Genomic DNA, 23,088 nt, shown 5'->3' with positions numbered 1-23,088 from the left:
GGATGTACAGGTTAGGTTACGGGGATGGGGCGGGTGAGTGTGCCTAGGTAAGGTGCTCTTTCAGAGGGTTGGTGCAGACTGGATGGGCCAATTGGCCTCCTTCTGCACTGCAGGAATTCTATGGTACTAACATTCCATTTGCCTTCCGAACCACTTGTTATACTTGCAGATTAACTTGGCGTGAATCAAGTTTCAGGACACCCAGATCCCAATGTATTGCGGAGTACTGCTGGATTGCTCCATGAAAAGATTCTATTTTCCTATTCTTCCTGCCAAAGCGGATAACCCAGCATTTTTCCATATTAGGCTCCAAATCCATGTCGAATTGTGGTTAGATGGGCATCAGGTACAGTTCCCTGAGCCCAGCACTAGTTATGTCCTGGCCTCTTGTGATTTGGTTGTATGCTGAATTCAAATTGTGCAGTGTGAGGGTGGGTGCTGACAAAGGATGATGAATAATTACATTGCCCCTTTGGTTAAAGATTGCCAAGCTTCAGAAGGGTTCCAGTGAGGTGATGCGGCATTCTCTGACTGAGAGAGATTTGGAGATCACTAAACAGAAAAATGAAATTGAAAAGCTGAAGGAGGACAATAATATTATCACAGGTAGGAGAGCAATATTGTGTTCCAGTCAGGAAACACTCAGTCCATGACAGAGGTTGGCGTACACCAAGCCAGTGTCAGGCGGTTAATGGGCCGAGGCAGTGTCAGGCAGGTCAGTGTCACACGGGTAACAGGGCGGGTCAGTGTCACACGGGTAACAGGGCGGGTCAATGTCACACGGGTAATAGGGCGGGTCAGTGTCAGAGGGTAATAGGCCAGGTACATGGCAGGGAGATAACTGTTTGGGTCATTACCAGGTGGTTAACAGGCTATTTCATTACCAGGCGGGTAATAGGGCATGCCAATGTGCTAGGTGGGTAATAAATTCAGCTCTGATTAAACTTTGGGCCATTTTAATGCCGCAGAACTGCTTCCCACTCACTTCAACTGTGGCCTGAGCTGAAAGTGCAGAAAATCTTTCCAATGACAAAAGGTAGCAGGTTTGGCTGTGAGGTTCCTATCCACTTCCCTGCTGCATTGTCCCTGACAGGAAGCTCATTGCCACTTCCCTCTCAGGCTGAAAATTGGGTCAGGACCCAGACCCAATATGAACATGTTACGAAGGATCACACGGCTATGTGCAGGCATCCTTGCGCCGCCTGAAGTGGGGAGGTAAAATCCAGAGCTGGTCAGCTCCTGGTGGATAAGTTACTTGGGGCCCATTTGCCACAGTTTCCACTTGGTCAAAGAGGGCTGACTGATAGAGCGGGTCGGAGTGACAGGTGGATTAGGCAGGTATATCGCTAGGCCTGTGACAAAGAGGCATTAGTCGCGCACGTTAGTGAAGTGAGTGAGAAAATCTTGTTGCAAACTGTCCTGACGATTGCTGCGTTCATCCTCGGGCAGGGCTGGTGACCAGCTTACAGCGCAAGATCACTGTTAAAGACCAGCAACTGCTGCGGGTGAATGCAGAGGGAGAGAAACTGAGGCAAGATCTCCGAGACAAGGATGGTCAGTTGGCAGCCATGTCGGCCAAGGTAAGTCCTGGTGTAGGAAGGAAGATGGAGGGGGTTTAAATGGATAAAAGCGAATTGAGGTAGAGGATCAGCCATAACTTTACTGAATGGCGGAGCAGGCTCGAGGCCTTATGCTCCTGCTTCTATTTCTTAAGTAAAGCAAACCAGAGGTGCTGAGGCCAAGTCTCACTCTCCTCAGTTGCTTCTCCCACTGTGATCAGCGAATTCAGCTTAGGCCTGAGATTGAATGTGATCCATCTTGTCCTCTATGGCTCAGCCAGTCGCTGGCATAAACGGGTTTGAATATTTTTTAGTCTCCTCCTTTTTCACATTTTCTCCCAAATTTACACCCACCAACAACAAACAATAATCAGTAACAAATATGTCAATACCCATATCAATAACAACGATCCCATCCTCCCACCAAACATTAGCCCGCATGTTCACATAAACAAATGACAAAAAGGAATCAGGAATCACCCATTGTCACCATCAACACCCCCCCCCCCCCCCCCTCAACTAATGTTCGATGTTATCCAGTTCTTGAAAGTACATGATGAATAATGCCCATGAATTGTAGAACCCCTCCGTCCTTCCCCTCAGTTCAAATTTAACCTTCTCAAGAGTCAAAAATTCCAACAGGTCCCCCCGCCATGCCACAGGGTGGAGAGGTTGCTCTCCATCCCATCAGGATCCGCCTTCGGGCGATCAACGAAGCGAAGGCTACAACATCTGCCTCCGTCCCCGTTTCCAACCCTGGCTGGTCCAACACCCCGAATATGGCCTCCCGGGGGCCCGGGTCCAGTTTCACGTGCACCACTTTAGAAATTACCCTAAAAACCTCCTTCCAGAAATCCTCTAGCTTTGGACAGGATCAAAACATATGAACGTGATTAGCGGGGCCTCCCCGCAACGTTCACACACATCTTCTACTCCTTCAACAAATCGGTTCATCCTCGCCCTCGTGAGGTGTGTTCTATATACCACCTTCAGCTGTATCAGCCCCAACCTCGCGCACGAGGTGGAGGCATTCACTCTCCGGAGCACCTCACACCAGACCCCCTCCTCCATATCCTCTCCCAACTCTTCCTCCCACTTTGCTTTGATCCCTTCCAGCAGTGCCTTCTCCTCTTCCAAAATAACTCCGTACACCGCTGACACTGCCCCCTTCTCCAGTCCCCCTATCATCAGCACCTCCTCCAGCAATGTGGAGGCCGGCTCCACCGCGAAGCTCTGTATCTCCTTTCTGGCAAAATCTCGAACCTGCATGTATCTAAACATTTCCCCCTGCTCCAGCCCATACTTCGCTTCCAGCTCCTTCAATCCTGCAAACCGACCCCTAAGAAACAAATCTTTTAGTGTCTTAATCCCCTTCTCCTCCCATTTCCGAAAATTTCCATCCCACCTACCTGGCCCAAATCGTGCAGACTCCGCACAGCCAGTGACCCAAGCCGGGAATCGAACCTGGGACCCTGGAGCTGTAAAGCAATTGTGCGAACCACTATGCTACCGTGCTGCAGTTCGGAAGACCCAAACCCCCTGCCTGCCTTCCCCTCTGTAGCAGCACCTTTCTAACTCTGGCCACCTTCCCTCCCCATATGAATGAAGTAATCCTTCCCTCAATCTCTCTGAAAAAAGCCTTTGGCAGGAAAATCGGTAGGCATTGAAAAATAAACAGAAATCGTGGCATCACGTTTATTTTAACCGCCTGTACCCGACCCGCCAGTGACAGAGGGAGACCATCCCACCTTGCCAGATCAGCTTTCACTCTCCCCACCAAACTAGAAATGTTGTACCCCCCCCCACTCCCGGGCAACCTGCACCCCCAGGTACCGAAAGTGAGTCCCTGCCCTACGGAATGGCAGCCCCCCCCACCCCTGGCCGAGACACCACAAAATACTCACTCTTGTCTAGATTTAGTTTGTACCCCGAGAAAGACCCAAACACTCAAAGCAGCTCCAATATTTCCCCTATCGACACACTAGGTTCCGACACCTATAACAGCAAATCATCTGCATATAAGGACACCCTATGCTCTATCCCCCCCCCCCCCCCCCCCGCCCGCACTATTCCTTTCCATACCCCCGAACTTCTTAATGCGATGGACAACGGCTCAATCGCAAGTGCAAACAGCAGGGGGGGCGGACATAGGACATCCCTGCCCAGTCCCACAGTGAAGAGAAAAGTATCTCGAGCTGATGTTGTTTGTGCGGACACTCGCCCACGGCTCCTTATTTAGTAGCGTTGCCCAGTTCAGAATCTTGGTCCAATCCCAAACCGCTCCAGAACTGCCATCAAGTACCCCCATTCTACCCGGTCAAATGCCTTCTCAGCGTCCAGTGCCACAACCACCTCTGTTTCCTTCCCCTCTGCCGGTGCCATGACGACGTTCAATACCCTTCTAACGTTTGAAAAGAGCTGCCCCCCTCTCACAAACCCCTTCTGATCTTCACCTATCACCTTCGGGAGGCACTCCTCCAGCCTACCCGCCAGTACCTTTCGCCAATATTTTTGCATCCACATTCAGAAGTGATATGGGCCTATACCACCCACACTCTGTCGGATCCTTATCTTTTTTTGCAACAGGGAAATCGATGCCTGCCCCAATGTTTGTGGCAACACCCCCTTCCCTATCGCCTCTTCAAACATCCCCACCATCAGGGGTGCCAGCTTATCCTTGAATTTTTTATAATATTCCACTGGAAACCCATCCGGCCCCGCCACCTTCACCGACTGCATCCTCCCAATCGCATCCTTTATCTCCTGCTCCACTATCGCTCCTTCTAATGTAGCCCTGTCCCCCCTCCCCTAACCTCGGGTACTCCAACCCATCTAGAAATTCCTGCATCTCACGGTCTCCGCCAGGTGGCTCTGACCTGTACAACCTCTCATAAAACTCCTCAAAAACCTTGTTAATCAGATCCGGAGCCACCACCAACTTCCCTGCCCTATCCCTCACCTGAACAATTTCCCTTGCCGCTGCTTCCCTCCGGAGCTGACCTGCTAACATACTCCATGCTCGTAAACTGCACCCCTTGCTCGCCTCAGTTGGCGCACCGCCTTCCTGGTAGATAGTCAGTCAAAGCTCGTCTGCAGTTCCTTCCTCTTTTCCAGCTTCGCTGGGTCCCCATCTTCTGCATAACTCCTATGTACCGCCAACATCTCATCTATTACCCTCTGCCGCTCCAACCTCTCTTTGTCCACCCTGGCCTTAAACAAAATCACTTCACCCCTCACCACCGCCTTTATAGCCTCCCAGACAACTGCCTTCGACACCTCACCCGTACAGTTGAAACCTACAAATTCCTTAATTATCTTTTCAATTTTGTCACAGAACACTTGGTCCCCCAAAAGTCCCACATCTAATTTCCACCCCGGCCTCTGTGCTACCCCCTTCTCCAGTACCATATCCACCCAATGCGGAGCATGATCTGACACTGCAATTGCCGAGTATTCCGATCCCTTAACCCCAGCCAGCAAAGCCTTCCCCACCACAAAAAAGTTGATTCGCGAGTATACCTTATGGACTGCTGAGAAAAACGAGTACTCCCATTCCCTCGGGTGCAGAAACCTCCAAGGGTCCACCCCTCCCATTTCCACCATTAGCCCAGTCAATGCCTTCGCCCCCCCCCCCTGATGGGACCAGCGAGCGCGGCCGTGACCTGTGCTACCTTGGCTCCTGCACCAAGTTCCAGCTGTCAATTTGTGTGTGTCCAAGTCGGGGATGGCCCCAAACACCTTCTTTGCGAATCTCACATCGTCCCAATTGGGACCGTATACACTACCAGCGCCACTAACCTCCCCTCCAGCGCCCCTGTCATAATCACATATCTACCCCACTGCTCTGCAACCACCTTCTCCATCTGGAGCCGTACTCTTTTGCTGACCATTACCGCTACACCTCGAGCCCTTCCGTCAAATCCAGAGTGAAACCCCTGACTAACCCAGCCCTTTTTAAGTCCCACCTGGTCCTTCACCCTCAAGTGAGTCTCCTCCAGCATTGCTACATCGGCTTTCAAACTTTTAAAATGCGCAAGCACCCTTGATCTCTTGACTGGACCTCCGAATGCCCTCACGTTCCACGTGACTATCCTAACTGGGGGTCTCTCACCCCCCCACCCTTTTATCCACCATCATCATACCACCGGGCCCTGCCCCATGAACCTGACCCGCCCTTATCCATTATTGGTATCGAACCCCTTCCCCCCCCACCCCCCCATCCCCAAAAAAAACCCTACATTTCCTCTCGAAAAAACATAAATGGGTTTGAACATTGGCGCTTTCAGCGCAGGCCTGAATAACTGAAGCTGACTTCCCTGGAGAATGGGGAGCCTGTCCCAAATGAGTACCTTTCGGATCTTTTGCATTTGAGTATCGAATTAAAAATCCTTTCTGATTCAGTTTTCTAGAATGCGAGAAAGCGGGGTCCACCAGGAGGAGCTGGTGAGCAAACAGAAGGAACTGGTGACCTACAGGCATGTGAGTGAAACTGGAACATGCATCGCCATCGAATGGGAGTTTTTAACGTTCATTTAGTCATCCCCTCTTCTGAGGAGAGAGTGAGGAAATGGGCCTGTATTATCTAGAGATTTGAAGACTGAGAGGTGATCTCATTGAAACTTCTTACAGGCTGTGACAGGGCAAACGTGGGGAGGGTGCATCCCCTGGCTGGTGAGTCTAGAACCAGGGGGACACAGTCTCACTCAGAGAATGGTGAATGTTTGGTAGCCTGTATCCCAAATCATTGAGCATGTTCACGGCACAAATATCTGGACACCAATGACTCCAAGGTACATGGGGATGGTGTGCAACAACGGTGTAGAGGTAGATGATTGGCCATGATCGGTTTGAATGGTGAAGCAGCCCCTCTACTGTTGAAATGTTTTCTTATGTTCCTTCCGCTCGTTTTCTGTCTTCCTGTATTAACGGTGCAGATTCTTGTTGTAAATGTCCGCCGTGATTCCCGCTGATGGAGGCTCCTGCCTCTGAGTCACAAAGTCCTGGGTTCAAGTCCTGTCTCAGGGCGTGAGCACAAAAAAATCTAGACTGTCACTCCAGCGCAGCACTGAGGGAGGACTACACTGTTGGTGGTGCTATATTCTGGATGACTCTTTAAGCCAATACCCCACCTACCTGCCTGGATGGGTGTAAAGAAGAACATGCAAACTCCACACAGACGGTCGTGTGAAACTCGGGTCCCTGGCGCTGTGAGGCAGCAGTTCTAACCACTGTGCCACCGTGTCACTCACACCTACAACAATGGCCGTAATTCTCTGGCCTTTGGGATTCTCTTTTCCCGCTGGCAGCACACCCCTGCCAGCGGGTTTCCCGGCGGCATCAATGGGAAATCCCATTTACAAGTGGTAGGAAGATAGAATCCCGCCACCAGCAAACAGCACACCGCCAGGAAACACACTGCCGAGGACCAGAGAATCCAGCCCAGTGTGTTCACTTCATTGGTTGTGAAGAACTTTGAGACGGGAGGTGGAATTCTCCGCACTTCCGGGGGCTAGGCCAGTGCCTGAGGGGTTGGCACCACGCCAGCAGGCGCCGAAGGGACTGCGAGAGTTAGCGCATGCGCAGGCCGGCGTATTCTGGCGCCTGAGGAGGGGGATTCTCTTCTCTGCGCCGGCCATGGCGGAGCCGTACAGGGGCCGGCGTGGAAGGAATAAGTGCCCCATGGCACAGGCCCACCCGCAGATCGGTGGGCCCGATCGCGGACCAGGCCCCCGGGGAGCAGAACCCCACCCCGAGGACCACACCAGCCAACTTACCTGCCAGGTCCCACCGTGTGGGACCATGTCCAATCCACGCCGGCAGGTCTGGCCAGAAGCTGACGGCCGCTCGGCCCATCGGGGCCCAGAGAATAGCAACGGCCCCCAACAGGCGTAGCGTGACCCCCACCCCGGCTGAAAACCGGCGTTGGAGAATACAGCATCTGGCGTCGGAGCGGCGGGGCGGGATTCACGCCGCCCCCCCCCGGGTTTACTCTGACCCGGCGGAGGGGTCGGAGAATCCCGCCCATGGTGTTTGTGAAAACTACTATATAAAATACAAATCTTTCTTTTCTTTAGCACACATGTGGCCTAATTCCTCTCTGCTATTCAAACACAACCCATAGCCCAGGAACAGTACCAGTGACAATTGTGGTCCTAGCCTCCTGTAGTGGAGTTTTATTCCGCCGGAACATTGAATGGCCCAGCCGAGGCGGTCTTCTCGCAGCTGGCAAGCGTGTTGTGGTCATGATGTTTTGAGGCAAATGGAAGAGAGGAACACCTGGAAAGAGTGAAGAAGAAGGAGTTTGTTGAGCTGTAGTGCCCCTAATGGCCCATTTGAAATCATGTTTGTCGGAGAGCTCCGAATAGGTCAGCGGTCTACATTCTGCACCTAGCAAGGATGTGCGGTACAAATCAGATGTAGATTCAAGGGAAACTATTTTTGTATGGTACAAGTGGACCAAACTCCCACCAGTAGCATCTTGGTGTTTAGATGCTTAGCATTTCAAAAAGGAGCTGAATAAATCGCTGACTGGGAATGGGATGGTAGGTTGGTGATTGGCTAAAATACTTTGTGGGTTTAGTCTGGGGATTGGGGAGGAGGTAAATGTTAGTTGTGGATGAGGAGATATCAGACCAGGGTTTCATAGTGGAGATGTGAAAATGGATGAATGTTCTGGCGTATTTCCATTGAACATTCCCTCAGGGGGTTAACTGTGTGGGGTCAGTCCTCGATGTGGTGATGTGCATCAATGTAAATGCATGTAGGCTAGCTAGACACTAGAGGGAGCACCGGAGACATCACTCACACACACACACACACACACACACACACACACACACTCAACCAATAGATCAGTTAGATGGGACACGACCAATGGACATTCACGATACACATGGAGGTGACAGGCCCACATGGGGGGGCATTACAACAACCCATATGTAAAGGACACCACACACATGATCTGCCTCTTTCCAGTGGAGACAGTCAGTGAGTAGAGACACAGGGTTGATTCAATATTACACCCACCACATGGATTGCAGCAACTGGTTAGTCAGTCTGGGTAGCTATAGTAGGATTAGCAGTAGTGTCGAACCCCAGTAATAGAAGTGTAAATAGTTTAATAAACGTGTTGAAGTTATCTCCACGTCTGAACCTTCCTTTGTCAAGTGTACCACAAGGAAGCCGCTTATGCTACACCTACAACATAACAAATCATGGTACCAGGACTGAACTGTTTCAATCCACATAGCCATATCTCAGTGTACAGTGACAACCAGCAACGATACCCAGGCAAGATGTTCGAGATCCAGGTTCCGCAGCAGCTCCAGTGCCACGGCACTCTCCGCGTAAACTGGCGGGCATTCCGGCAAATATTTGAAATCTTCCTGGTAGCAGCCGAACTAGAAGACGTGGCCGATGCTGAAAAGACTGAGCTTCTCCTCACCATCGCCGGTGCCAGAGCAGAAGAAATCTTTCAAAATATTCAAGTTCTCCAAAGGGCAAAACAGGAGCGACTTCCAGGTAGTCCTGGACAAATTCGGCAAATACTGTGAGGAAAACACACTCCAACCAGCAAGAAAAGGTAAGAGAAGCGCCAGTATTCACCACGAGGCCGAGATCCCGGAGCAGAGAACAATTTTGATCGGCGGCCATCTTTCTAAAGAACCTGCACTTGCGCAGTTGCGAGACGCCGCGCATGCGCAATCACGAAAACAGCCCCCGGTACAGGAACAGCAATTTGCGCATGTGCAAACACTTCCTACGTATGATGTCACATGCGTCATGATGTCAGAGGCCCCGGACCAGGCCCGTTTAAAGAGGAAACATCCAAAATCAAAGAAAAAATCCTTTAAAGCTGTAAAACAACCTTCTTTCATCTGGAATGACAGCACAATGCCTCAAATTGAACCAGGAAATGAAATTAACCTCCGAAGAACCCTGCAACCAGCAGTTACCTCCGCCCAAACCGATGATTCCAACCTTGAATACTTCGATACCGACCTTTACATTTTCTCTGGACCTCGCGAGCCCAATGCCAGCTCCAACGCAAACAGTGATGATATGGTCCGAGAAGATAACGACACAGATGAACCTTGCACCTTGGGAGGCTACCCCAGTACCAAATCCGAACCGCAACTAGACGTGTTGCACATTGACGACCCCGACGACAAATTCTTCGGATTTGAGGATCTTCAGCCCAGCAGATATGACATCCCGACTTGTGAGTGCAGGATGATGCTGCGGCCTGAAACCAAGAGACAGAGAGCGGTACAAGCCCACAGAGAGCGGCCTGCTGCCACACAAAGCGCGGTCCACGCACCGCTCAGGGTTCCTGACTCTACTAAAGAAGACACGCAAGACTCCACACCGCAGTCCTTGCATGAACAAGAAGTGACTCCAGTGTCACAAGCCTCCACAGCGAGCTCGTGGACAGACTCCACGATAGAAGAAACGCAGGACCCCAGAGCGCAGTCCTTGCACACACAAGATGTGACTCCAGTGTCACAAGCCTCCGCAGCAAGCTCGTGGACAGCCTCCACGATAGAAGCAACGCAAGACTCCGATGCGCAGTCCTTGCAGGAACAAGACCATGAGGGTCTAGCAACCTCCTCTGACCAACTAGCGGCAGATGATGCGATTCTGCCATGCTCAAGTAAACAGCAAGAAGACTACAACAGTCTACCATGCTCCAGTGCACAGCAGGACGACCATGACGGTCTATCATTCTACAGTGAAGAACAAAGCGACGATGACAGTCCAAGCCCAAATGAAGGACAACAGCAAGATAATGACAGTCCACACACATTGTTTGCACCACCAGATGAAGATTCTGACAATTTACCCAACCCAAGTGAACAACAAGCAGCTACTGAGGATCTACCCACGGTATGTGAGACGAGTGATGACAGCATCTCACTTCCCATGCAAGATGTGCAAAGTGACAGACCTCAGCTAGTGTGTACAGAGGCACTCGACGATCACTTTGAGACCACTGGTGACTCCGGTGACACCACGATACTTCCACCCTCATTCGCTCGAACCTCTCCACAAGTCAATGCATTCCTGCATGTTCAGACTCCAGGCGTGCAGCTTCAAGAAATCTCAGCTGACTCCAGTGAACCTGCTAAGACACCGGACAGGGAGCATCAACAAACCAACACTGACTCAGTTAAAACAGACCAGACTCCAGATGGGGAGCAACCAAACGCCAACTCTGATTCACGTAAGCCGGACCTTATTCCAGGCAGGGAGTGCCACGACCTCAGTGATGGCACGCTCAGGGTGACAGCAGATGCCACAACGACAGGAGATGGATCAGTTAACAATTACACTGGGTCAGTCATAACAAGCAGCGGCTACAGTCCAAGAGGAATACACCAATATTCACCACAGCTATATCCACACGTTTTCTCCACACCAGTGCAGCCAATGACAGCTCATGATGGACAAACCCAGTATTCAGGCATGCAGCAGCCAGCAGTCTATGCAGCATATTCTCAAACAGGCCCGCCAGTGGATTGCCCACTAATGGAATCAAGACCGAAGGAGGACTACCGCAAGCGCAATCTGCACTACAGACTACATGCCTTAGTTACAGCCCAGGATTTGCTGCACCCCATGGTTCTCAGCAGGATCACCCTTCCAGCACAGCATGTGGCCAGAACCAGTATGTACAGTCTAATCCAACTTCAACATCTGGCACATCCATGACCTCGAATGATACAGTTAATGGTACCTCTTCAACGTCAACATCTTATCAGCTACAAGATGCCACCCGACAGCACCATCACAAACATCGGAAAAAGAAAGGGACTCCAAATCAGACAGCGAAGTGATTTGACCACTTCTTGGTTCCTGTGGCACAGGGACGTTGATGGTGTTCATAACCAAGAGAGACATTTGACCATGATGATTGATGGTTTTTGGACTCACATGAATGATTTGGACTTATTGTTTAATCACTGTTCCCATGACTTGCATATACCTTAACGTATCTACCTGTTTTTTGTTCAATTTTCTTAAAGTGTACAGAAAATATGTAACATATAAAAAAGGGAGGATGTGGTGATGTGCATCAATGTAAATGCATGTAGGCTAGCTAGACACTAGAGGGAGCACCGGAGACATCACACACACACACACACACACTCAACCAGTTAGATAGGACACGACCAATGGTCATTCACAATACACACGGAGGTGACACGACCACAGAGGGGCATTACACCAACCCATGTATAAAGGACACCACACACATGATCTGCCTCTTTCCAGTGGAGACAGTCAGTGAGTAGAGACACAGGGCTGATTCAATATTACACCCACCACGTGGATTGCAGTAACTGGTTCATCAGTCTGGGTAGCTATAGTAGGATTAGCAGTAGTGTCGAACCCGAGTAATAGAAGTGTAAATAATTCAATAAACGTGTTGAAGTTATCTCCATGTCTGAACCTTCCTTTGTCAAGTGCACCACAAGGAAGCCGCTTATGTTACACCTACAACATAACAAATCACTCGATAGGGTAGACTGTGCGCGGTCCACAGGGGGGAGTGAGTTTGAAGAGCCATACGGCCTTGTCTAAACCTCTGCTTGCTGATTTTCTACAAAATTAATTAAGATTGAGAGAACATTAGTGGAGGAAGGAAAATTACTGTCACTTTTTTTGTTTGTGTCAGAATGCAAAACAATTGGAAAGTCGAATTAAAGAGCTGGAGTCCGAGGTCAAGCAGCTCCGCAGTCAGCAGGCTGTCATGAAGACCAGCATCTCTGAGGAGAAGCGGGTAGGCAATTTTCCTGTTGGCTGTCTTCTTGAAGCACTGCTGTCCATGACTCTTGTATCATCTGTTCTTGGCCCTATTTTCCCGGCTTGTTTTGTACCTGGCCACTCAATTGCTGTGGAAGAGACATTTGGACTTGAAACATCAACTCTGTTTCTATCTCCACAGACACTGCCAGACCTGCTGAGTTTATCCAGCATTTCCTGTTTATATTACTCAGTTCCTGCTTGTTTTGTTTCAGGCCCAAGAACAGGTCCAGGACGAGTTGGAGAGGACCAGACTATTGCTTCAGGAGATGGGCCGGAGGGAGCGGCTGGTGAGGGTAGATCTGGAGCAGGCCCAAGCCAAGGTTAGAGAGAAAGCTGCCATGTTTAGACCGAGACTTGGGAGCTCAGATTCACAACTAGCTCACACGGAGCTGGACCAGCGCCAGGGGAAGGCCAGACTGGGAGTGGCTTCGAGAGCCACTCTGTACCATTAGCCAATGTCTGACAGGAGTGTGGCCAGTGTGCCAACCTGCCTCAGCTAATGGTTCTGGCTCGGAAGAAGCGCTCAGAAGGATGTTAAATGATGAGCCTGCTTAACTGTATTACTGTCATTTCCTGTTTGATACCGGTGTGGCCAACCTTACTAACCGTTTGTAAACTTTGACTCATCCAAAACTCTGCTGCCTGTATCCTAACTCGCTACAAGGGCCCATTCATCCATCACCTCTGTGCCTGCTGACCTGCACTGGCTCCCAGTCCAGCAACATTTTGATTGTGTAATTCTCACCTTTTATGTTCCGATCCTTCTACGGCCTCGCTGCTCCCTATTTCTTTGACTTGCCCCCCAGCCCTACAACAACAACTTGCATTTATGTAGTGCCCTTGACATAGTAAAACGCCCTCAACAATCCGCCGAGATGTCTGCACTCCTCTAGTTCTGGCATCCTTGAGCATTCCGGATTTTCATCGCTCCACCAGTGGTGACTGTGCCTTCAGCTGCCCAAAGCCTAACTCTGGAATTCCCTCCTTCAACCTCTCTGTTTCATTCCCTCTCTCTCCTTCTAACATATTATTTTGCTTCTTCGACCAAGGTTCTGTTTTCACTTTTCTTTTTGTGGCTTGATGTCAAATTTGGCTTGAGAATGTTCCTGTGAAGTGCTTTGGGGTGCTTCCCCACATTATAAGTGCTGTGTAAATGCAAGTTGCTGTTATAATGTTTGTGCGCATTAGGACATGAGCGCACAGTCAAGGCTGCAGTGTAATACTGAGGCAGTGTTGCATTGTTGGTGGTGCCATCTTCAAATGTGATAGTAACCAAGGGTGCTGTCCCCATTGGCTCCATGTCAGTATCAACCTTGTAGAAAGGCCTACCTGGTTCCTCATTGCCCAATATGCATCTGCACACAGCTCGACCCAGGGAGTGTAGCAGGACCTCGGCTAACAGGACAAAGTCATTGACCCAGGTCAGCTTCTGTTGAGTTGCCTGTCGCCTTTATGAATGAAGCCATGTGTCATTGACCGGGCTGGTTAAACCTCGGATGTGTAGGGTCAATGTCGCCCAATCAGCCACATCATTGGGAAAGCCAGTTGACATCTATATGACACCTCCTGGGATCTCCCAAAGTGTTTTGCATCCTCTTGTGGGGAAGAAGCATAAATAGAGGGTTACGATGGTAGATTTAAATGAGGAAAGATTGGGGGGAAAGCTCGAATGAAGTTTAAACACCAGGGTGGGTTGAATGGCCTTTTTCTGTGTTATATATCCTACGTTGAGTGTAATCCCTTTTGCTAAGTTGCTAAAGTTAGTCTACACCTATTCTCATTGAGCGCAATTCTTCTGAATAATTTAGTGATGGCTGAGGGAGGAATGTTGGTCAGAATAGAACAACTTCCCCTTCAATGTATCTTTAAAGTCCATGTGAGTCAGGGCAGCACGGTGGCGCAGTGGTTAGCACTGCTGCCTCACAGCGCTGAGGACCGGGTTCGATCCTGGCCCCGGGTCACTGTCCGTGTGGAGTTTGCACATTCTCCCTGTATCTGTGTGGGTTTCACCCCCACAACCCAAAGATGTGCAGGGTAGGTGGATCGGCCATGCTAAATTGCCCCTTAATTGGAAAAAAGAATTGGGTACTCTAAATTAAAAAAAAAAAAGTCTATGTGAGTTGCCATTTTACAGAAGACAGGGACCTCAGTTTGATGTTTCATCTGTAGGTTGGCACCTCCAACAATGCCGCACGGCTGCTATGCCACAAGAGTTGTCAGCACAGATTGAATGTTCATGTCCTGGAGCGGATCTTGCACTTCGCAATCTTCTAACTCAAGGCCACCATGCTACCACCTGAACTAATGACATTTGAAGTAGAGCTATCAGATGCTTTTTATTGAAGAATGTGCTTGTATCAGGGTGAGATCTGCTTGGCAATTCAACTGTGATAATGTAATCATGAATGTCTCCCAACTTCATCCTAAAACATCCTGTTGTACTTGTGCAGCTGGAGCGATTCCGAAGTCGAATCATGCAGACCACGTACTCTGCTCCGGGAGTTCAATCTCCTAAGGAGGCTCTTTCAGATGAGCAGGTGGGTTCCTGTTATTGTCGCAATGGGTCCAGTGACTGAGTACTGTACAAAGGGCCGGAGGAAAGATCAGACCTTGAGCGCAATGGGGGCCCTAGTCCAGTATTCTGAGATACACATAACTGGCCAACTCCTGAGTGACCACTCGAACACCTTGGGGGCGGGATTCTCCGACCCCCCGCCGGGTTGGAGAATTGCCGGGGGGGCGGCATGATTCCTGCCCCACCGCTCCGACGGCGGCTGCCGAATTCTCCGGTGGCGTTTTTTTGGTGGGGGCGGGGATCACGTCACGCCGGTCGGGGGCTATTGGTAGTGCCCCCCCCCCCGGCGATTCTCCGGGCCCCGATGGGCCGAGTGGCCGCCCATTTTTCGGCCGGTCCTGCCGGCACGAATTACACAAGGTCTGTACCGGTAGGACCTGGCTCTGAGGGCGGCCTGCAGAGTCCTCGGGAGGGGTGGGGGGGGGGGGGGAGCCGGCCCCAGGGGGACCCCCACGGTGGCCTGGCCTGCTATCGGGGCCCACCGATCTGCGGGCGGGCCTGTGCCGTGAGGACACTCTTTCCGCGCCGACATGTGTAAAGCTCTGCCATAGCCGGCGCGGAGAAGAAACCCCCTGCGCATGCTCAGGAAACACGCCAGCGGTTCAGGGAACATGCTGGCGTTCCTGCGCATGCGCCAACTCGTGCCGGCCGGCGGAGGCCCTTCGGCGCCGGTTGGCGCAGCGCCAACCACTCCAGCGCCGACCTAGCCCCCGAAGGTGCGGAGCATTCCGCACCGTCCAGGCGGCCCGACGCCGGACTGGTTCACGCCACTCCTTGGTGCCGGTACAGCCTGCCCTGCCGGATACCGGAGAATCCCGGCATGCTGAGAAACTGCTGCCATTCTCAGTCTGGTTTCCATTGCGCTGTCTATCCTTCGTTTGTATTGCGTGGCAGGTTCAGCAATCTTAGGTCAGATACGTACCTGTAGTTCTAAATACGCAGAGGGGCAATGTGTCCATATCGCACTGCTGGCTTGTATTGCACTAGTGCTGCCCAAAGCAGGGCCAAAATGGTGTCCCTGTTGGCAAGTGCCAGCAGTCCTTGACTTAACCTGCAATGCCACTTGGTGCTTTGCGCCATTCCATTTGTGCTGCTCCCCCGAGGGCTCAGCTGGTTAAGGCCTAACTGGAAAGGTCCCAGTTTCCATTCCTGCCCTGTGTTAGGGTGCTGGTTGGGGTGCTGTAATCAATCGACGGTTAGAAATGAAGATTGTCCCAGCTCCCTTTTGTAGCCCCGTCACTCTGATGAGTCAGGACATTGTGGGTTCAAGTCCCACACTCCAGAGTAGTAACCCAGGCCGACACACCCAGTGCATTACTGAGGGAGTGCTGCAGTTTCAGAGATGCAGTCTTTGAAATGAGAGAGTAAACTGGACCCAGTCTGACACTTCAGATCCTGTGGTTCTATTGGAAGAAGAGAAAAGGCCGTTCTACAAAATATCTTGGGCTATTTTTATCCCTACATACAAATTAGGAACTGGACTCGGCCCCTCAAGCCATCCATTCAATAGGATCATGGATGACCTGACGATAACCTCAACCCCACATTCCTGCCTCACCCCTCTCAATGACCTTTACCAAAATTCACTTTTTAAAAAAATCTGGTGATTATCTAATTCTTCATTGTGGGACCTTGATGATTGTAACTTGGCCTCTGTGTTTTTCTGCTTTGCAAGAGTGCATATCGAAGGATTTCATTGACTGTAAACTGCTTTGGGCTGTCCTGACATCAGGCAAGGTGCAATGTCAATAAAAAAAATCTTCCTTTCTGATCATTGCCCATGGATCCCCTTTGAAAACCCGGAATGGTATCAGGGCTTCGCCGTGACGCTATCCAGGGTTCGGAAGCTTGTCAGCACTGATCATCTAAGCTCGTGCGTGACCAGTGGCCACTTGGTGCGAGGAGCTGTCCCAACAAGAATCATTGCCTTCAAGAGAGGAGGGATGAAAATTGACGCTACAAAAATCCGCAAAATTTAAAACCCGCAAAAAAAAAAATTTGAATTAGAAATACTTTCTCACAAGCTGATTAATTCCCAGGCTGCTTGACTGGGTCAGTGTAAGGAATGTGAGGCACACTTCATTTACTGTACTGACCTGCTGGTGTATGTTGCCAGCATACAAGTTTAAGCCTTGTTTTCTTCCTATAATTGTCTGGTTAATGATGAGTAAATTGTACTTTTACATTGTACAACTTCAAGATCTGATATTCTAGGAGCATACTGAAGTCAAAGTAAACATTGTGGGAACCTGATATTGCAATGAGACTGCACAATAAAAGTCACTGCACTTTACATTACTCATTGTATGTGAAATATTTTGAAATGTTTATGAAAAATGATATGGCTGTGTATATTATATAATATCTATATACACACACCTCTTGATTTCAAAATCAGTAAGTGCGCAAGCAATTTTGAATCAGAGAATGGCGACAGCACAGGAGACCATTCAGCCCATTGTGTCTGTGCTGGCCCTCTGCCAAGAGCAATTCTCCAAGTGCCACTCCCCCACCACTTTCCCATAGCCCGGCAAATATTTCCTCTTTGGGTAATGATCCAGTTCCCCATTGAAAGCCATGATTGAATCTGTCTCCAGCTACACTCTCAGACAGTGCATTCCAGATCCTAACCACTCGCTGTGTGAATCTGTCCCCACCACACTCTCAGACAGTGCATTCCAGATCTTAACCACTTGCTGTGTGAATCTGCCTCCACCACACTCTCAGACAGTGCATTCCAGATTCTAACCACTCGCTGTGTGAATCTGCCTCCACCACACTCTCAGACAGTGCATTCCAGATCCTAACCACTTGCTATATGAATCTGTCCCCACCACACTCTCAGACAGTGCATTCCAGATCCTAACCATTCGCTATGTGAATCTGTCCCCACCACACTCTCAGACAGTGCATTCCAGATGCTAACCACTCGCTGTGTGAATCTGCCTCCACCACACTCTCAGACAGTGTATTCCAGATCCTAACCACTCGCTGTGTGAATCTGCCCCACCACACTCTCAGACGGTGCAGTCCATATCCCAACCACTCACTGCGTTAAAATAAAGAATCTTGGGCAGCACGGTGGCTCAGTGGTTAGCACTGCTGCCTACAGCACTGAAGACCTGGGTCGAATCCCGGCCCTGGGTTACTGTCCGTGTGGAGTTTGCACATTCTCCCCGTGTCTGCGTGGGTGTCACCCCCACAACCCAAAGATGTGCAGAGTAGGTGGATTGGCCATGCTGAATTGTCCCTTATTGGAAAAAAATAATTGGTTACTCTAAATTTAAAAAAGAAAATACAGAACAGGAGCGGTCAAAGCAGCTAGAGAAAAGAATTGTATTTTTAAATCTAGCAGGAGCGAAAGTAGTAAATCCGCCTTCAAACTAATTATTATTTTTTTTTTTTAAAAATATTTAAAGTGCTCAATTAATTCTTTCCAATTAAGGGGCAATTTAGTGTGGCCAATCCACCTAACCTGCACATCTTTGGGTTGTGGGACGAAACCCACGCAAACACGGGGAGAATGTGCAAACTCCACACGGACAGTGACCCAGAGCCGGGATCGAACCTGGGGACCTCGGCACAGTGAGGCAGCAGTGCTAACCACTTGTGCCACCGTGCTTCCTTCAAACGAATTATATCAAAAGCGAAGGTAAAACAAAAAACAGCGGAAACCCGAAATAAAAATGCTGGAAATGTGATTGGAGCAGAGAATTGTCGAAGCCAACACACTCCAGTGTCTACCTTCCATCCTCCAAACCCTATCGTGGACAATGGGTTTGCTCCCATTCAAGCTCTTTCATTACCATGGCCACAAAACATCAGATGCCAAAGAGTCAGAGTGGGGATGGGGTTGGGAAGCATCGAAGATGTGGTCCAGATTTATGAAGACAACATACATCAGATTTTGAAAGTAAGTTCTAGACTATGCGTGGTAGTTTCTGTACAAGGACATTGTAGTCGTGGCATCTTTTCTATGACGGCCAAGGGGAGGAGGTTCTGATACTTCATGCTGATGAATGGGGGAAAACCCATTAATCACAATAGGCTTTGGAGGATGGGAGGTAGTCACCGAAGTGTTTCGCCCCGACACATCTCTGCTCCAATCATATTTCCAGCATTTTTATTTCAGATTTCTTGCCTTTTGCTTTTACCGTCGCTCTAGATGTAATTGAAAGTGGATGAACCCCCTTCGATCCTGCTCAATAAAAAAAAACACATATCTTTACTCACCTTGCTATAGTGTGTTGAAGCTTACCAGCTGGTGCCCTACTCCTTGTACCAGCTGACGAAACCTGAACTACCCCCAGGGGGAGGCATCAGAGCCGGCCGGTGAAGGAAAGAGGGGTTTAGCTCCTTCCGGTATTCCTCACTGTTTCAGTAGACCCCTCTGTTCTGTTTCCGTTTACTACTGAGCTGGCAGTGAATACTCAGTGTGTGATTAGGGTGTCAGCCTCTAGACTCTTATTCAATCTTTCAGAGATGCTGTACATCGCCACCGTGCCCTGTTGGAACCTGCATTTTAAATTCGGCTCAAGAAACGTCGCAGCATGGTGGCTTCTCCTCGAATTCCTCTTCTGTCTGATTCTCTGTCTCCTGGAAGTGCTAATTCCTTCCAGGGTGGAGTTCCGTGGACACCGGCCGCCTTCACTAACTCTCCAAACTGTCCATAGAATGATGGAATGGTTACAGCACAGATTTGGCCCATGGGGTCCATTCCAGCTCTCTGGAAAACAACCTGTCTCATTAACCACACTGTCCCCACTCCCTCCCCCACAGTCCCACCCCCATTTTCCCCATGGCTCCTCTAATATATTTTCTTCAGACATTGATCCAATTCTCTTTTGATGGCCCCTATAGAATCTGCCTCCTCCATGCTCTCTAGACCCTAATCGCACGCTCCATACAAAAACATTTCCTCATGCCACCATTGCTTCTTTTGCCTATTGCTTTAATGGATGGGACCATTCCGTCTATGGGAACAGCTTCTCCCTGTCCACTCCATCCAGCCCCCTCATGATTTTTAAATCCTCCGTCAAATCTCCCCTGAATCCTCACCCCTTCATGGTGCGAACAGCCCCAGCTTCTCTCATCTGTTCGTGTGGCTGAGTAACCTCATCCTAGAATCCAAGTGTGGTGCCCAGAATTGGACATTTTTGAGTCAGTGTGAGATGGATAGCAGCCGTACATTTAACCATGAGGGGCACCGTAACCGCAGTGGAACCTGGGCCAGGATTTCCCGCCACCTCCTGTCCGGGGGAATATTATAATCCCGTCAAATTAAACAGCAATTTAACTAGCCCATCATGTCCGTCAGGGGGTAGAGACCCCATGCTGGGGCCATAAAATCCTGGCCTGGTATCAGCTAACCCACATGTGCGCACGCACACACACGCACACACACACACACACACAGACATGTGTACACACACACACACACACACACAGACATGTGTGCACACACAGGCATGCACACGCACACAGAGGCATACACGCAGACATGCACGTGCACATCGGCACATACACAGACATGCACGCACACGTGTACGCACACACAGACATGTGTGCGCACACAGACTTACACACAGAGGCACAGACATACGCACAGGCATACACGGACACATATTCACAGACATGCGTGCACACGCAGGCATGCACACACATACCGATATGCATGCACACCCACACTCTGACTTACCCTTATTTCCATCAGTGAGTTACTGAATAGTGAGAGCAAGTCCCCTGGATTTATTTCTAGGTACTGAGGCTTTTTGTAGCAGCCGAGCTCGACTAATCACCAAGGTAAATACACACTGGGCCAGGGAGGCATGGCACTTTTACAAGTCTCCACCTTGTACTATAGCTCACCTATGGAGAGTGCCTGTTGGCTCTCATTGAATCTACTTCTCTGGGTTACATATTGACAGGTGATTGAGCAGATGAAGCAGATTATTTCCGAGTGGGCAGAGTTGAAGGAGAAACTGCAGGACGAGCTGGATTTGAAAGTCTCGGAGGAGGAGGAGCGGTTCACCAACACGGAGAGGCTGAGGAGAGCACTGGAAGAGACTGAGGTAACGGCATCTCATAAGTCTGTGCCACGGTTAATCTACACAAAGGGGCGGCTTGACTAGGAACCCCCAGGATTTAAATCAGAAACTCCTGACCTTACTGTGCTGTACCTTATTTGCATCTGAAGGAGTCTTCGTACAGGCATGCACATCTTCAATCTTTCAGTATCCTGAAAGGCCCTTACAACATTCAAAACTCGAGGGGATCGCTTCAGTGACACTCTGCACCCTCTGAGGTCTCGCCCTCCATGTATGAGACTGTGGATCCATTCAGTAGGCAAGACAGTCAAACACAATGGTCACCACATCATGTCCAGTGTCTATCCATAGCAACAGGAGTAGGCCTCAAGCCTGCTGCACCCACTCAGTCAGGTCGTAGTTGCAGCTGTATCTCAATCTACCCACCGTGATTTCACACACATTAGTCTTGCCCAACTCAAATCTCTCAAACTCAGTTTATAGTTTTCAGTTTACTCCTCCTCAGCTGGGGGAAGGCAAATCTAGATTTCCACTCTGCTTTGTGCAAAGCAGTATCATCCTTGAATGGCCTAGTTCCAATGTTAATATTGTTCTCCCTTGTTCTGGGCTCCCCCACCAGAGGTAATAGTTTCTCTCTATGATGCAACCATCAATTCACATGAGACGATTAGTAGAAGTGAACAGTGGTTTTAATAAGCTAGATCTGTGCCTGCCTGCGACTGATCTGTACTGAGTGCCGCCTACAGGCTGCAGATCTATATATCACCCCTGAGGGGCGGAGCCACAGGCAGAGCCCACAAGGGCATCAACATAATACAATACAATACAGTGGTGAATTGTAGCAGCAATATGTTCACCACACTCTATTGCCCCAGTACATACACTGGAGATTGAGAAAGACCCTGACATGTGAACAAGGAGCGGGAGTAGGCCATTCAGCCCCTCTAGCCTGCTCTGCCATTTAATAAGATCATGGCTGATGTGATAGTAACCTATCACCCCCTTGCTGACCAAGAATCTATCTATTTCTGCCTTAAAAATATTCAAGAACTCTCTTCCTGAAAAGGCGGTGAAAACAGAGTTCCAAACTTTGAGGAGAAAAAACTGCCTCGTCTTCATTTTTATTTTTACACAGTGAACCCTAGATCTAGATTCTCCCACAAGAAGACACACCCTCACCACATCCACCCTGTCAAGCCTCCTCAGGCTGGTTTATCTCTCACCCAGTTTCCAACTCCTTCGCTGCTGCCCCAGCTCCTTCAGCCCAGGCCGGAGGTGAACCTGCATCTTCCAATCAGTTCAGCTCAGTGCCCCACTCACAAACGGTTAATAATAGGTGCATCTGTTACCCTGGGCTCCCCCCATTGCCATGTACCATCTTCAGCCAGTGGGTGTCCTACAACTAGACACCCCTAAAACCGACCCGTAACTCGAAAGCAAACATCAAAAAAGAAAGGGTTGCATTTAAATAACGCTTTTCTTGACCACCGGGCATCTCTTAGCATTTTACAGGTAGCATGGGGAATAGGAACAGTAGTACAGGCCATTCAACCCCTTGAGCAGGCTCCTAAGTACTTACATTTTTGTGTTGTCACTGTTGCAATATAAGAAACGCAGCAACCAATTTGCACACAGCAAGCTCCCACCAACAGCACAATTGCACTGACCGGGTAATCCGTTTTTTTGCCTGATGTTGATTTGAGGGAGTAATGTTGGGCAGGACACTTGAGGCAGTGGCGGACCTACATTTTTGGGGCTCTGAAACTTGAATTGTTATGGGGGCCCCTTCGCAACCAGCAACGAGGGCTGGGTAACCACTGTTATCTTCTTCAATGGGGTTGTTCCACGACAAATCACCACAAATTTTAAAAAGATTTAACCACTACATCTCAGATTTTGATTAAAATTGCTGTGCTGGATTATCTCACATGTCAAAGTCACTGGTGTGAATAAAAATTTCCTATGCCTTATAGTTTTCGAGTTATGGGGGGATGACCATTAAGGAAATGTTATATACATGAGTGATGCATGTATATGCATGAAAGCGCCATTTTTAAAGATTTATAATAAATAAGCTAAATAGGCTAGGCTATGTTCA

General features: G+C 49.5%; 1 protein-coding gene across 3 annotated transcripts in view; it reads left to right on the top strand.

Annotated features, from left to right (window-relative positions):
* LOC140392767 (forkhead-associated domain-containing protein 1-like) overlaps positions 1 to 23,088 on the top strand; it is a 279,760-nt gene that overhangs the window by 65,083 nt on the left and 191,589 nt on the right. For all 3 annotated transcript variants that reach the window (XM_072478384.1, XM_072478383.1, XM_072478385.1), the window contains exons 7-13: positions 483 to 606; positions 1,450 to 1,580; positions 5,961 to 6,038; positions 12,238 to 12,342; positions 12,581 to 12,688; positions 14,819 to 14,905; positions 20,871 to 21,014. In XM_072478384.1, coding sequence (XP_072334485.1) covers positions 483 to 606; positions 1,450 to 1,580; positions 5,961 to 6,038; positions 12,238 to 12,342; positions 12,581 to 12,688; positions 14,819 to 14,905; positions 20,871 to 21,014 — 777 coding nt within the window. The remainder of the gene's footprint in view (positions 1 to 482; positions 607 to 1,449; positions 1,581 to 5,960; positions 6,039 to 12,237; positions 12,343 to 12,580; positions 12,689 to 14,818; positions 14,906 to 20,870; positions 21,015 to 23,088) is intronic.

Source organism: Scyliorhinus torazame, chromosome 16, assembly GCF_047496885.1.
Source record: "Scyliorhinus torazame isolate Kashiwa2021f chromosome 16, sScyTor2.1, whole genome shotgun sequence".
Taxonomy (NCBI): Eukaryota; Metazoa; Chordata; class Chondrichthyes; order Carcharhiniformes; family Scyliorhinidae; genus Scyliorhinus; species Scyliorhinus torazame.
This window is presented reverse-complemented; position numbering and strand designations above follow the sequence as displayed.